General features: G+C 31.6%; 1 protein-coding gene across 1 annotated transcript in view; it reads left to right on the top strand.

Moving 5' to 3' along the window:
- The window catches only part of LOC129219001 (zinc finger FYVE domain-containing protein 9-like), a 99,550-nt gene that overhangs the window by 70,511 nt on the left and 11,635 nt on the right, over window positions 1–17,404 (top strand). Inside the window, exons 14-15 of the mRNA XM_054853320.1 lie at window positions 7,654–7,807; window positions 11,656–11,899. Of these exons, the coding sequence (XP_054709295.1) occupies window positions 7,654–7,807; window positions 11,656–11,899 (398 nt within the window). The remainder of the gene's footprint in view (window positions 1–7,653; window positions 7,808–11,655; window positions 11,900–17,404) is intronic.

Raw genomic sequence — 17,404 nt, 5'->3', positions numbered from 1 at the left:
ATTTCAATCATTTTTAATGTTGGAAGCTTTTTTCACCATATGCTTCTTTATACCTGCGTATTTTATTCATTATTTCGATAATATTTTTATTTCTTAAATTTATTTTAGAAGAACTGCAAAAGTAAGTCAAAAAATTGTAATTTAACTCCCACAGTCTCAGATTGTATTGAATCTTGACATGGTTACTTTTTTTATATATTTAAGAAAGCGTTCAAAATATTTATGTTGAATCTCTAATGGTTTAAGCTTTGCAGCCTGTAACCTTTTTTTTTTTTTGGAATTTCAAGATTAAATCTTTTGATCCTGAAATAGTATTATGAAGTTTTAAATCAAATTTCAAGTTCCAATGCAAGGAAAAAAGATAACTGATTATTTATGTTTTAAATTCTCGCTGTGAAAAACATGTTCTACCATACAAAGAAAACTTAGATTTTTCACTCTGTTGTAAATTTTTACTTTACAAACAAACCTAATATTAAAACTTACGCTCTCATTTTCAGTACCTTAAAATTCAAATGTTTTTAATTAAAAAAAGCGATTTTTCTCTAAAAAATATGAAAATTGATATTATTGAATGATGCAGCTAAGATTAAGCTCTGACTCTCTCAACCCGTTATTCAAAGACTTGGGGGGGGGGGGCTGCCTCTCTTTCAAAATTTATATATATCCTGAAAAACAATTTTGCAAGATATGGTGCAATGCAGCAAATTTGTACAAAATGGAGTGTTAGTAACAATAACAAATAAAAAGCGATAATAACAAAACCATAGTTTAAATATCTTGAGGAAAAGATATTTTAGTTTTTTTCTTCAATTTGCCTTTCACTCTAATAATGTATTCTAAAAAAGCTGAAAAAATGTTTGATGTACAAATAATTTTCTGCAGTTAAACTGAAATTTGAGAAATAAACACTATGCTTTTAGAACAATATGTCTCCTATTTATTGTATTAATTACTACCCAATTATTTCAAACATAACTAATTGGGAAAATATATCGTATTATCTTTGAAACTGATAAATTAGCCATTTTTTGTACACTTTTCCAATGTTATGGACTCTACATGGCTATTTTGATCTCGGCCCTTTTCTGCATGATTTTTTTTTTTTTTAGATTTCCTCCATTTTGATCTCTGACCACTCTCATCCCTGTAATGCATGGAATTTTAAAATATAATTCGTTGATAAGGGGGCATTGCAGTCAATTGCGCCTCTCTGCATTTTCGGAACAATGTTATGCATTTGTGTATGTATAATATGTATCAAGTACTTTGCCCCCTGGAAAACTTTGAAATGGTGTACCTAAAGTTATCTAATTATTTCTGGTGAGTCCTTAAACATTTTTGAGAGTCCTTAAAAAGTCCTTAATTTTCACTTTTAAAAATAAGTATGAACTCTGAGATAAATAACTATCTTCAACTATAAGAACAAAAACAAACGTTGAAGAAATAAGGAAAACAAAATCCAATAGAAAAATCCTACAAAATCAAATTATGTACCTAAACATAAAAAAAAACGCATTAAAAAATCTGTTCGCTGTTCAGAACAGTGTAGGTGGGCATGGTTCCTCGCAGCTATTGACACTGTAGGCCAGCGCCCTCTCGAAGAGTTAACTTACAGCGCCATCTATTAGGAATTCATAGAACTAAACTTACCCCGCCATCTATTAGGAATTCATAGAACTAAACTTACCTCACCATCTATTAAGAATTCATATAACTAAGCATTTAATTAAACAGTTACATCCAAGCAATTTGCAATTGGGGTCATTCCATGCGAAATGAGCAAATCAGCTGTGGCTGACATGTCACAGATTTTAATGAAAATTTTTATTTAGGTAAACCATGCATATCTATGAGGGAATGCAAAGTATGGAAGTTTAAAAAGTGTTTGTTGCTTTGTTATTAAAATTTAAAGTTGATGCTTACGCTAAGCCTAAATTTTCAGAGTTCATTGCTGCCAGTTTGTGACTTAATAACTCCATAAATTATAAACGTACACTTAAAAAATAAATATTTCCGCATTCTATAAACAAATCTCTATTGGGAAAGAGCAAAATAAAATTTATTCGGTTCTTTCTTTGAATCTGAGATATTAACAAATATTGAAATTTGCCAATTTACTTCAGATTTCAAATCACTCTTTTAGCTCTTTTAATGAAAAAATAACAGTAAAAATGATTCAGATTGAAAAACTATCTACTCTAATTTAGTAATTGTTTATGAATTTCTTGATGACAAAATCGTACTTTAAAAAATTGAAAATTTCCGAAAATTTCATTTTTTTTCTCTATTTCAAATTTTTTTTTGAAGATGAGGGAATGCTCTAAATTTACTCAAGTTTTTTTATATAACATATTGAGGTGTCTTTTAGATGCTACTAAATTTTAATCATTGGTAGCAGCGTGTTTTTATTACTAGTTGAACTTGAACTAAGGCAAAATTTCATTAGTTAGTTCTTTTTATTGTAAGTTTAGCAAAACTAACCATTTCTGTCGTATTTCATTTTCTCAAAAGCATGTTTATGAAGTACTTGCTAAAATGTACATTTTTTAAAAATCAAAATAAATGTTAGATATACTTGCTTTTGCATCATTGAGTCATTTATCCAGTTTTTTGAATTCTCGTAATTTCACATAAGTAAGGTTCCATATAGTATTAACTACTCATTCATGTCCAAATATTTCTAAGTTATAAGATTAAAATAATTATTTTGAAAATTACAATATGTTTTTTCAGTATAATGTATTATATAGGGCACAGTATACGTAATTTTAAGAAGGTGCAATGAAGTTTTCACACTTTTTATTTCTGTTTTAATGTGTGAATTGACTAGCAAAATTGCTGAATTTCAAAGACCTGTATCTTTTTTACAAACCAAACACAAAAAACAATATGTATAACATGTATAGTACTTGATTGGAATATTCAATTGGCCAAGAAATTGTATTTTTAATTCCATCCCCTTTTGGTTTACAGGGGTCTAAAAATGTCATTTTTGTCATTTTTCCGATTTTTGAGGGGCTGTAATCTATAAAGGGTGCACAAACACACAGCAACAGTTACATATTCTTTTTAGCATGGTTCTAGTGATTAGTTTTTGCCATATTTCATTTTGTTTCCGTCCCCCGCGAGTTATCCCCCTTTGAAACGAGTAAATTTTTACATTTGACCCTGAAATTTACCCTGTTGCCGTTATTTTAATTATTAACTTGCAGCTACATAACTCAGCATGTAAGACTATCAATTTATGCACTTTAACATCAAAACGTTAAATTACCTGTCATAAATGTAATTCAAATAGATTTTGGCCAAAATGCAAAGATCTAAAAGTCCCATTTTTGACTACGAAAATCACTTTTGATGACCTCTAAAAAAATCAAAGGTCCGGTTGAGAGAAAAAATAAAAGTGGTTTTAAACATTTTTCATATCCAGCTTTTAGGGATATGAATTTCAAAAAAATTAATAATGGTCGAGCGCACCCATCCATCAAACCTGTATGGATTGACCCATAAAACACAAAGAAAATGTTATTTTTCTGAATTTTATTTTACGTTTGGAAATCGAAAACCAATTTCGAGTTTCTTTAAGTAAATAGTAGAAACACAGCTCTATATTCTTGTAAAATTTTAAAGTTGTCTGAATTTTCCCTCATTTGAATTTTTGTGTCTATTTGAAGGGGAAAATCATCATTTTACAAAATATCACTAAGTTTAAAACTGATTTTGAAGACAAAGGAGTTAAAATACAACTTCAAAAGTAATGTATTTCTTTTATGGTACTTAGTACATTATTGGGTATTAATTTCATCAAAGCTAATGCATTCCTTAAAGATTAAGATTAAAAAATAAAATGCTTAATTATGAGAAAATTGAAATATTTTCAGTTTTTGAAACTGGGTTAAAAGTTAACTATAATGACTTCAAAAATTTTACTGACATCGGATTAATTACCCTACTCCATAGATTGCAACAACATATAACTTGTATGTTTTCATTAAATAGTTAATAAGATACAAACCTTCAAAAGTGCAACATTTAGCATTTATGAGAATGCTGTTCAATTTGACCAATTTTCAATCGCATGTACCTATTCAAATCAAAAAAATTAAGCAAAAATATTTTAGATATTTTTATATAGGCATAAAAGGAACCTGTATACCAAATTTCATAAAAATCTGTTACCATGCGGCCACCACTTTTTTGCGAATTTTGCTTATTTGGTATGGAATGACTCAATTACAAATATTTCGGTCAATCTGATTTTAAAAAATAGCTTATAGCCTTCCTCAATAAATGGAGATTAAAAAGAATTTTTCAATTCGAAAAAATAGTTCCTGAGATTAGTATGTTCAAACAAACAAACTCTTCAACTTTATGATATTAGTATACATATGAATCTCCCCGTTTTCATTACATTTTTTATTGCTACTGCACTCCTATTAGTCATAGCACCCATAGTGCTGCACCCCTATAGGCCATATAACATCAGGGTTGTTATATAGCCTATAGCCTTCTTCAATGAATGGAGTATTCAATGCAAAAATGATTTTTCAATTTCAAAATTGAGCGAAAATAATTGTTTTTAGTAGTATTAATTTTAGAGTACAGAAAATAAATAAGTAAATAAGAGATAATATGTATGAAGAGTGAGAGATTAATTAAAACCTGTGATAATTTTCTCGTAAAAAATTGCACATGGGCGCCATTTTTTTTTCCGAAAGAAAGGATTTTGCACTTTGAGTTGGCAAAATCCCTATAATCTATCGCTAGAAAATTCTTCGTGTGCTGAATGTAATAAGGTTACAGTAAAAGAAGCAAAATCTTAATGTTCTTGTTTCAAAATAAAAGCAAAAATCACAATTGTGACCGCAAATTCGTTACGAAAATCGTAATTTCAAAAACTGCGCTTTACAAAATTCGCGAACATAAAAACAGAAATCTCTTACTCGATTCAGTAAAATATACATTTCTGATGATCCTAAATTCATTCAAGTACTTTATTTCTCCTTTAAAAAAGGTTATTTTTAAGTTTTGCACTTTTTTTTTAAAGCAACGTGTTAACAAAATGGCGTCGTGTTGAAGAGTGCTTATTCAATTTTATTCACAAGTCACAGAGAATGAAAATTCTTCCAAAATGAATCAAAAGCAGTACAATTGCATAAATTTCTTTTGTAATACATATGAACAAAAAAAAAAACGGTGCCCTTGCATCAAAAGGAGTCTAGACATTTTTGCGTGGAGACCTTTTTTTTTGTTTAAATCATCCTGTTTTCTTTTCTTTCAAAGAAAATAAAAACTGCAAATGGAGGGGGAAACTAAACCTCTGTAAAGGCTTCTATGTAAAGCAGAAAATGTTATCTTTTTTTTTGATGGGAGTGGCAAATGAAGATGATCAGAAAATTTTCAGGTGAAGGGGGGGGGGGGTCAATTTGGGATTATAAAATGTTTTCACTTTTTACAAAAAGAAGGTGGGCTATAATCGATAGGGGGTACTTTCGGAATTTTACGGTATATATATATTTTACAAATCATTCTTAGCATCATTTAGGATTTTCTCTGAAAAGTACTGCTAGAAAAATAGTATATTTTTGGTTCTTGAAGATAATTCCTAAAGCTGTAGAAGGTTTCTTAAAATTTGACAACTTACTTCCTTCATTTTTGAACTTTGAGAAAATTATCCTGTTAGCTAACCGGCAAACAAATTGTTCCTCAAAGTTAAAATTCCAACAAGATTCATGTGTTGTTTACCATCTCAATGGAATGACGTAATGGACATAAGTGTTGAGTTACTTTTTGCTGAGTGCATGTGAGAAACTATTTTAAAGTTTTACAGTTTAAAATGTCAACTGTGTTGTGTTGTTCAGACAACTAATTTTTCCCATTGAATTGTATTGCGTAGTTGAAAGGTAAACGTATAAAAGCGGGAGTCAATCAATCAATCACTCCCTTATTTTTTCCATCTCAGCTCTTTGCTGTTTTTGGTGCTGCAGCGACTGTTGGCCGGTTGTTTTGGTGCTAAAATGTTGCACCTGGGAGCAATGTCTCCGATCGAAATTTTCCAGGCTGACGACGTGGTAGTAGTTTGAAATATGTCAGAAAAGTTTTGTTTAGTCCTGCTAAAAGTGTGGGCTTGTTCTAAAATTCACCTTCAGTGCTTTTCAAGGTCATGTTATAATTGAAGTTGATTTTTGCCGGTGATAGGCTGTATAGTGCTGTTTGAAGGCGTGTTAGTTGAATCAGATGTTAGTTCAAAACAGAGGATACCACCTGAGGACAAAATGGCGTCCGGGTGTCTGGCCAGGCTGGATGTTTGTTTAGTAGGGTTCTTCAATGGGGGGGGGGGGGATGGACGGACCCTATTGTCTAAAATTGACAAACCTACTGAGAAAAAGGCAGGATGGTGGTCACTGAGGGAAGGGATAGTGTCAACTCTTCTGGATATCCAATATGCGGATTGGTGCCTTCATGTTTTGTGTGTGCCATCTTTTAAGAGTGAATTATCCTGTGGTATGACATTCTTTTGATGTTGTTTTGCCAAGACCTTTTCATTTTTTGGCATGAACTCAAAGTGGGACTAGATAGATAGTCATTTTGATAATATTTAGAACTTTCACAAAAATTGTTTTGAATTTTTCCTATGAACATTTTGGGGGGGAGGGGGTTCTAGTTATAATTGTTTTGGGATCATGTATTGTGATATATACCATTGTTGTTTTTTTTCCTGTTAACTGTTTAATAAAATGTTTTTAACTATTGAATAATAAAGTGTTTTTAACTATTAAAATGTATCTGTAATTCTTTTCCTCCAGACAGATCATTCCACAAATTTTCTGTTGAGCTTGCTTTCAACCTACTTCAGTTCTTTGAACTTCAGGTTTTCAATTAAGCTATGAGACTAAGTCCAACAAGTACCCTCAAGATTTGCTTCATGGCTGACTCGAACCTATGCCCACTGGATCGCGAAGCCCACGCTTTCAGGTTGAGCCACCGTGACTACACATATTCTACATTCCAAGCATTTTATATCATAATATAAATTTTCCCGTTTTCATAAGATTTTGTATTGTTGCTGCACTCTTATTGGTCATAGCGTTATGTTATATAGCTTATAGCCTTCCTCAATGAATGGACTATTCAACACAAAAAGAATTTTTCAATTCGAACCAGTAGTTCTTGAGATTAGCGCGTTCAAACAAACCAACTCTATTGCTTTATATTATTAGTACAGATTTGAGCAGCCACTAGTAAAAATGAATTACTTGCTGACAAGTACTCTGGTGATAGAAAGAGTGTTTCCTATTGAAAACTTTTTTTGGATGTTTTATACAACTAACTAGCGTTTGCATTAGAGGAACGTGTCATCAGATTTTCTCTGAGTGAAATTGATATGAGAGTTCAGCAAAAAAAATTATGTTTTCTTTTTCTTTTTTTTGGAAGTTGACCAAATGCTTGTTTAATAAATATGTATAGTTCTACAGTACAGTACTGTATGGATATATGATGTATGAATGAAATTGAAAAATGTTAATAATTATAATCTTTGTCATTATAAATATTTTAACACAATTATAAAAAACTATTACTTTATTACTAGCTGGTTGAAATTTTATATACCTTGTTTCATTAAACTATCTAAATATATTTTATGGGCAGGTTATGAAAGTACTCAACAGTAATAATGTGGAACATGTCCTTGCACTGGGATCTAATTTTAGTACAAAAGCTGATTCCCATTTGGTTTGCATGCAGAAGGAAGAAGGAGACTACCAAACTCAAGCTATCAATATTGAAAACACTACGCGTAGAGGTAATTTGTTTTTAGTTTAGTGCATTCTTCTTTTTTTTTTGCTTTAATAGTGTAATGCAGCGAATCACAACCTACAGGATATAACCCACAAGTGAACCTTGAGCAGCATGGTACTGGGCCATGGACAATGCTCAGGAGTTTAAGACATAATAAATCTTGAAATCTAATATCTGTTTTTCAGGATTATTAATTTTTGAGATCTGGAACTGCTTCAGCATATTTACTCATATCTCTCATAATCAGGCTGTCTACAATTGTTCAACCAAACTTAGTCAATAATTCAGTATTTAAAGTTAAACTTTTTTGCATGATTCACTCTATACTGAATTAAAAAACATTAGTTCTAACACTATGCTATGCTCAGATAGTATGTCTTCTCTTAGTGATAAAGGACGCGATTCATGCTTCAAAGTTAGTCACAGACATTCATTCCCTCCCTAAAGAACACCCAAAATAAATTTAAGCAGTAGTAGAGCTCAAAACAGCCACTTCAACAATGAGCAAATATTAAATTAAAGCAAACAATTGACTTGGAAAAACATTCTTTGTATTGTGATACTTGTGATACATTTTTTTTTTTTTTTTGAAAACACTGAAGACACTCATTTACAGTCGAGCCTCAAGAAACTGCCAACCTTAGTGACAGGTTGAAAGTGCAGGGTGGCATTAACTGCCACCCTCGACTTTTCAGGCAGGGGTGCCCACCTAAAGATGGGGGATCATGACACAGACTGCACTATTGAAATTTTTAAGGGGGTTTAAGGGGTATTTTTTACTTTTGGGGGAGGGGACTTCACAATACTTAAGGTGGTGGGCACCGTTGGGTAAAGGCACCAATCCTTCATAAATGCTTGTTTGTTTTTTGTTTTTTTTTTTTGGAGAATACATTGGATAGCATGTATTTTCCTTTTTAAATGAACATTGACTAATAACAAGAAATTAATTATGTTTTATAGTGTGAGTAGTGAAATGTAAAAATGAAGAGATGGGTGAGGAAACAGATAAGCTGCTTAAAAATTTGTGGCAACGATTTGGAAACAATGCTCTATGGCAGTGGGAGACAGATCAGTGAATGGTCAAAATGTAGAGGTGTAGCTGACAAAGATAAGAAATCTGGACACTTTACCTGATGGGTAATTCTAAGTGTATTTGTAAAGGGAATGAGTGACAGGTGTGTGGTGTTGACTGATTTCCCTGTATGGCCTGTGGTCGTTCCCTAGGGTTATCTCCCGCCATCAACTGAATATTTTTTGACCTAACGTGTCAAATTTTCAGCTTAAAGATTAAAATTATCATATACTGGAAGCAGTTTCCATCAAATCAATGGTGGTTGGGGGACAGTGGGGGTGGCGATTTAATGAGGGAAATTGTATTGTATTTCTATACATAAGTTTTGTTGGCTTCTTTCTTTGCAAACTACGAGGGTGGTTTTTCAGAAGGAGGTGTAATGAGGTTTATCTGTAGCTTGATTTTCTATGTTACTAGGATTGCAAATATATGTTTCAATGTTACCGGGATCCCTATTTTCAATGCTAAAAAAAAGACTGGCGGATGTTAAGATGTTTGATTAAAGTGAAACAATGAAATTATAAACTGCTTTATGATAAAGTAACTGATTAACTAAATAACCAATTAGAAAATTAGAAATTTGAACCATAACAAACAGTAGCTTTAGAATTTTTAACTCCATTGATCCTAACATTATGTTTGCTTGGGAAAAATAACAGAGTAATGGCATTCACTGTTTAGATGTTTTTATTTTTCATTCTGAGTTCAGTTTTGAAACTACTGTTTACTTCATTTTTGCTGATTCTTTACATCATCACAGAGTAACGTCTTCTTGCACACTCAAAAATTTCCTGCTTTCAATGCTTTGTTTATCATCATAAAATTTTAGTGCTGTTCTTAACTATCTAACAATGCTGAACTTGATTCTCCAACAATTGAGATAAACTATCCTCCAACTTAGACTGATCCAATTTAGAAACACTTTTCTAAAAATCTCAAACTAATATTTTTAGCAAGACTTCCACCACTAAGAGTTTGGCTGATTTGCCATTCTTTCCTTCTGTTAGTTATCTGGTAACAAATTTTTTTAAGGGTTTCCAGTTTCATGTGGTATTCTCTCCTACTGATAAAATTTTACTTCCTTTTCTTAAGGAATCTATTCATCCTCTTAATTTTTGTGGAAATTATCATATATTTTATATTTCTTAACATTGTTGAATTTGAATCACTCTTTTCACTTTGACTTATAAAGTCACTAAAAACTACCCAAATTCTTCAGATCTTGATTTTTGGAAAACTTTCCATGTTCTGAAGAATTACTCTAACTTAAGTTAATGATCTTAAAGCAGTTCTATATTTGTCAGCAGTAAGGCTACCATTTTCATTATTTGGTCTCATTTACTTGGTTGATTTTGAATTTTTTTTTCACTCTTTGTTATTTATTCATTTATAGATTTATTTGTTTTCTGTTCTAATTATTTTTAATTTTTATACTTGATTTTTTTTTTTTAGTTTTTTAGTTGGCCTCTTTTTTGTCTTTCTTGTTGTGCTATCATTATTAATGTGTTGTTTAGTTTCTTCTCAATATTAAGAGGGTATTGTACTCTAGGGGGGGGGAGAATTCAAAAAAGTCCTATTTTTTCCTTCATATTCTCAAAGTTTAGACTTTTAAGAATAAGTTTCTAAGAGGATTTATAGAAATTAAAATTTTTTTTGGAGTTATAGTGATTTTTGTTAAAATAAACTCCTTTGCTGAAATGAGACTGCAATCTTTAAACGCGTTTTTCTCAAAACTAGTTTTTTGATACAGTTGACAAGATATCTCAAGTTCTATGCATCGATTTACTTGAAATTTGGTACAGACTTCCTTAGTACTATCAAAGTTGTCTTCACCTAGGGGTTTTTGTCATTTTTGATTTTTATTATTTTTATTATTATTATTTTTTTTTTTTTTTGAATACCCAAATTTTAAAAAAAGAGCCAAAAAAGGAACCTTTTTTTTTTTCAAAAAGACGCTATTTAGTGGAAAAAAAAGATTTTCAATTTGGCAACGCCCAGACAATTCTACATCCTTGTTTAATAAGAATTAAATTTAACTTTATGTTTCAGATCACCTGGAGGATTGGAATCATGTCAACCAGGAGCCCCCCCCCCCTTTTTTTTAGGTCCTCACTTTTCCAGCCTCCACCAACTACAAATTTGAATTTTTTTTCAACTATTATACCTTTTTATACTTTTAAAGTATCAATAAAAGACTGATAAAAATAGATAGAGAAAATAGCTGCTGTTTTTTTTTTTTTTTCTATTTTAAAATCACCTTAAAATCAAGCTTCTCAGCTAGAATACCCCCTTAATTTTTTTTTTCCTAAGAATTTTGAAATCTTTTTTCATTTCCTTTTCTCTCATTTTGTGTAACCGATCATTGAAACTGTTGCTTGCATAAGCTATATCTGCTTTCTTTCCACCCATAAAATTCATCATCCATTTTTACCTTGTGTTTTTCTATTTTAATAGAATCTGTTTTTTTCTTTTTGACCTCCTGGGTGATAGAAAGTTGTGTGTGTGTACTTAACATCTTTTTTTTCCTATTGACTTTTTCCATTTGTGCCTTCAGTTTTGACCAGATTGTTTAGTTAATCATTTTGTTGCTTTTGCCTGACCTCTTTTCATTCATGAGCTCTTTGTTTTTTCTTTTATTTTTGCATTGAAAACAAGGGCCCCTGTGACCCTAAAGCATGTGTCTGCAGTTCTTAGAGCTGTTTACAATTTTGATATTTTTAGAATTATAACGATATTACCTTTACATTATTGGAAACAAGTACTAATAATTTTCAAAATAGTTACAGGTGCAAGCTTTATAGTCTTCAGTGGTGCATTGAAAAGTTCATCAGGATTGTCTGCTAAATTTAGTATAGTTGAAGATGGTTTGCTTGTACAAATCCCTCAAGAAACTATGGTAGTTCTGCACATGGCCCTCAGAGATATGAGAGACCTGACAATTAACTGTGGACAAATTAACGCAAATGAACCAGAAGAAGTTGTTATGATTCAGTGGACACGAGATGACAAAAAATTCAATATTGGGTAGCTTTTTTAAATTCTTTTAATATAAGAAATGTTGTATGTGCTTTATGCATGGTATTTTTGTATACAGAGTGGTCCAGAAAACTTGAAAGTATTTTGAGTTCCTAATTTCAAATTTATTGATATAAGTACAATTCTCCTATAGCGTAATAGCATGTATATTGACATATCTGGTGAGTACCGAAATAATGCAGATAAATATTAAGTAATATCGAATACCTGACCTTGGAAGAACTGCTTTTTTCGTAAGAAAATTTCATGAAAATAATCGAGATAGTGCCGCCGTTTGATGGACATGTCGTTCACAGTTTCAAAAACAAGGACACCTAATGAGGTGGTAATCATGCGGTAGGTTATAGCACTTAAAAGTCAGTCATTTTGATGCCATCATATGGTTAATGTTCTCGCCCCTACGATTTTCATTGTTTACCGGATAATGGCTAAATTTGAATCTACCGGAAGTGTTTGTAATGCAAGAATCATGATGTAGGGACGAAAATCTACCAATGATGGCAGGGGGCATGTACTCTCATTCTGTGAGGATCATCCAACCCTTCCTCTTGAAAGACATTCCAACAATTAAGAATATCCAAAACATCCATTTAGAAACATTCACAAAAGCTATAGAGTTGCGTCCGTACAAGATCATCACTTTGGCCCTGAAACGGGCCGGCTCAACATGACACGCCGGTACTGGTTCACGCACGATTTGGCTCATTCCCATAGAACTGCTGATGTGCTCAGGTGGTTTCAAATGACATCTAGTAAGCAGTTGATTGCATTAAATGCAGAAAATTTATACATATGAGATAGGGAGGATCCCCATATAGTCCGGACCTAAATCTATTCCACTTCTTTTTTATGGGGATACATCAAGGACAGAAAATATAGGAAACTCCTTAAAACACTGGAGGACTTGAAATCGTCCATCAGAAGTGAGACTGATGCGTTTGTTGGTCTCAGCGCACTCCAGCAAGTTACATCGAGTTTTTGAACTGGCTTTATAACACTATAACCAGAGACAGTAGACCTTTCAAGTATCTTGTATGTTAAATGTCATTTATATCTTTATCGAAAAATATTGGTTTCATGTTCTTGCATACTTTCTTTTTCACAACGATTGCTTTCTTTCTATCATGTTTTTTTGGATCACTGTATATACATAAAAAAAGGGAGAAAATACCAATCATTTATTTGCATAATAGTGTAACGAAAAAGCATTGTAGGTGGTATAACAAGGTTCTTAACTTCTATAATGGCTACTTAAATTTACTTATTTTTCTTGAAATTGTATCCACTCATTTTTTTTCCCTGGATCATTCCATGTGAATCACCCTTTATTTGTGGTGGTGCATTCAAACAAATGATGAGCATTTAACATCTGTACCTGAATACTTCTTTGGAAACTTGCTCTTAAGTCAACAACTTTTGTTTCAACCCCCCCCCCCTTCTCCTCTATTACATGTCTTCTTACCTAGGTATAGTTTCAATTTTAAAAATCAGTAGCAAACTTGGCTAGTGCAAAAAAATACTTGTTTTAAATCTGGAATGCATAACAACATTTTCTGAAGTTCAGGGTTCCCACGGGCCCTCAAAAGTCCCCATAAAGGCCCTATTTTCAAGTACTGTTTGTAGGGGCCCCTCTAAAGGCAATATTTTGTTGAGGAAAACCCTAAAAATTAATCAAAGGCCCTAATTTTTTAGGATTTGTGTCAAATTAATGAAAAAAATATATTAACTTGACTTCTCAGATTTTCATGAAACTTTGAGAAACCTTACTCTTTGATGTCTTAAATATCTGTATTTATTTTTTTAACCTATCATTCATAAGTGATGTGTAATTAATTTTTGGAATTTGTTAAACAGCTTTTTTTTAACCTTCCTGCAGCATTTTAAAGTGTTTAATTCAAGTTCTATGTGAGCAATAGAGTTGTACAATAACTCATTTTAAAGGTACTTATATGCACTTTTATTTTGTATACAATAAACTCTTGATTATCCGTGGAATTGGGTGAGACGGTAACCACAAATACCGGAATTGGTGGATAATCCACAAAATAAGTAGAAGACAATATTAGTCTATCATGCAATAGCTTTACATAAATCAATTATATTTCTTCCTAATTAAAATGATAACATTGTATGAAAAATCTATGTAAAAGCTAAAAAAGGATTGCTCATTATAGCAAATGGATTTTACTCGTATGCGAGCAAATGCAATGGTGTAAGCTGATTAATTGAAACATATCAAGCAAGGTTACACCAAAACTGCATAGGGGAAAGGAGGGAAATGTTTTGATTGGTGCAGTCACTAGATTACGTGCATAAGTCGTATAAAAATCAGTAAATATAGTGTAGCTTAAAAGCAGTAAGGTAGTGTAGATCTAAAAATCAGGTTTCAAGAAGTTAGTTTTTAGAGACCATGAAAGGTTTGATGCCATTGGAAGGGAAGGAGAAGAAATAATATAGGGATGTCTAGAAACAGGTTTTGCCCTAAGTTAAAATGTGAGCATTTATCTACATTCAGTTAATCATAGTCAAAAAAAAATTTTTTTTTTTAATGTAAAAGCCAGTGGGTAATCCGCCCTGAGGATAATCGGGAGTTTTGTGTTTACAGTAGGCGCCGCTTCATGTGATCACTTTGGGACAGATACAATTTGATAACAATAACCGACTGATAACTATAACCGAAAAGAATCCAGGAGACACAAAATAATGAATTTTTTCCAATTAATGTGTACTTATTTTGGCAACCTCAAATTAAAATCACAATGACTCAACTGATCACAATTTTAAATTATAAAATATTATATTAACAGAATGGAAATATCTGAATTATAAAAAGTTAAAGCTAAATTATGTAATTTTTAATCACATAGTAATAGGTGATGTAAAATGTTACCGTTTTCCCTGGCATTCGTAAACCAGTTTCAAAGCACATTCAGCTTTTCTATGTTTTCCAGCATGGTTTTGCTTGTTGTTTAAATTTTAATTTAACTTCGCTTTGTTTTCAATCTTGACACAATTCTTTAACAGCTTACAAAGTAATGACAACAATGGCGTTCCTACATCAATGCCTGCAACATATCCAGCGACTGAATTTTTTTAGGTGCAAAAGAAATTTTTCTTAGGGGGAGTCTGTGATCACTGAGGGGCGAACTTTCTGTAGCTTCATTCCTAGAAAAATTTTGAACTGCTATTGAAAACCACAAAATGCTACACAGAAAGTTAGTCTCGTCAGGGTTTGCCTATGTATTTCTGTTAATTGAGGAACGAAAATGGGGAAAAAAATTGAAAGTTTATGAAAAAGTGATAACACAATAAACAAAGACGCTGATTACAATATCCGACTTTTTAAACGTGTGTTAACTTACAAGTGTTCCGGTACTTCGCGATTCTGATAACATTAGGCGAATGATAACATTAACCGTGATCACATTAAGCGGTGCCTACTGTAGTTTAATAATTTTCAAGAAAAACTTTTTCACAAAATTTAAAATTTAAAATAATGTCCTTTAAAATTTTTGAAAAAAAATATGATCATAAATTTATTTTAATGAATACATCCAACATGTTTCAGAGTGGGACTATAAGTTGCTCTACAGTTACTGCAAATAATGTGGGAAATGTTTTGCAATTTTTGCTAAATTTTGCTTTCAAATGTTATAGCTCATGTCTTATGAAAGCAATAGAGTTTTAAAATTGCTCATTTTAAAGAGAATTGCATTCACTTTAGATTGAAACTTGAATAATCTTGGAAACAAAATGTGTTCCACTCAAAATTTTAAAATGTAAAAATTCAAAAATGTTGTGATGTTATCCTTTAATTTTTTTAAGTATAGTTTGATTTTTAATGCATATTTATAAAAATGTCCAAAAATTTTCAGTGGGACCATGAAGGGTTCAGCAGTTACTAAAATGTTTTAGCGGAAATTGCAGGTAATGTGTCCTACAATATTTGCTGTAACTGATAATTCTTTCATGGTCCTACTCTAAAATTCTCTGTTTTCATTAAAGTACAATAAAAATAATGTACTTTTTTCAAAAAGTTTAAAAAATACTATTTTTAAAATTTTTGAACTTAACATTTTATGAAAAAAAATTCTCAACAACTGTTCAAGTTACATAAACATATTTAATTAATGTGCATGTAATTGTCTTTAAAATGAGCTATCATAAAATCATCAATTATTAAAATGTTACATTAATATCATTACCTTTTAAGTGCTAATGTTCCCAAATGTGAACATTAACTTTAAAAAATTGTAAAAAAATAAAGATTCACTGGTAAGGACTTAATTTTTTTTCTATTTATTGCCAAAAATAAACCTGAATTTTTGAAAGAAAAACTAACTCTATTCTGCAATTACTGCTTTCAACAAAAATGCTTTTTTACCGATTTTCAGGGAGACACATAAAATTTTTTTTAATTTTTTTTAAAAATGCTTAACTGTTTTGATATTCTAGAGTAACAATAAATAGGGATCTTTTTGATGACCAAACATGACAGATAATAATTTACAACAAAAATGTAGATCCTATAAGCGAACAAACTTCATTGTTCCCGAACGGAAACATTGGCGTAATCCAGAATTTTGTTCCTACTCACAGTGAGTAGGAACAAAATGTGATGTGACACAGCTTCAAGCTGTGTCACATCACATTTTGTTATTCAGAAAATGTGATAAAATTAATGTGTGACAAATTGTAAGACAAAATTGTTACCGAATGATTAATTTTAAATATTCATACTTAAGTTTAGGATCATTCTATAGTGAATAAGACATTTATGTTACACCTCGGACAGCTGTATTTGGTTACATAAATACTGATTAAAAGAATTTTTTTAATGGATGGAAATCATATGTACATGTAACTTCGTAAACAAAAAAAAAAGTTTTTGATTTCTTTGATCAACTATTTCTCTGTGAGATATAGCTGTCATCCTTGAAACATGAAGCGTCTCTTTTCCTTGGATTGACCCTTAAGATAGGATTGGTTCATACTATTTTCGCACCATAAGATATAGATAAGTTTTCATTAAATGAAACGTATGCGCTAAATCTTGCGCATTTGACAAAATACATAAAGTTTTAGTAATGGTTCAGCTACTAGTCCCCATGAATTTTCTAGACCAATAGGTGAGCCAGTAAAAAATTTGAAAATCTAACATAAACCCAATTTGAAATAATTACGTACGTACTATTAAAGGTAAGGACCAGAAATACCAGGTGCGGCTAGAAAAAAACCGAACTAGTGAAACAGTAAAACGAATGCAATAAGGCTGAAAGTCGCCTGGCCTGTCACGTGACTCTTGCTCCGCCTGCTGCTCGAGTTTCATCTGCCTCCTGCACTCAGTCTGCCCGTGGCGTCTGTTCTAAGTAGTTGACGTTTTGTCTGTGCGTCGGAAAAATGTTGAGTGTACAGAAAGAACAGAGTGTTAACATCAAATTTCTTTTCAAACTTGGAAAATCTGCAAGTGAAACGTTTGTAATGTTGCAACAA

The sequence above is a fragment of the Uloborus diversus genome, chromosome 3, assembly GCF_026930045.1.
Source record: "Uloborus diversus isolate 005 chromosome 3, Udiv.v.3.1, whole genome shotgun sequence".
Taxonomy (NCBI): domain Eukaryota; kingdom Metazoa; phylum Arthropoda; class Arachnida; order Araneae; family Uloboridae; genus Uloborus; species Uloborus diversus.
The sequence above is the reverse complement of the archived record's forward strand: the minus strand, read 5'-3'. Positions and strand labels throughout refer to the sequence as shown.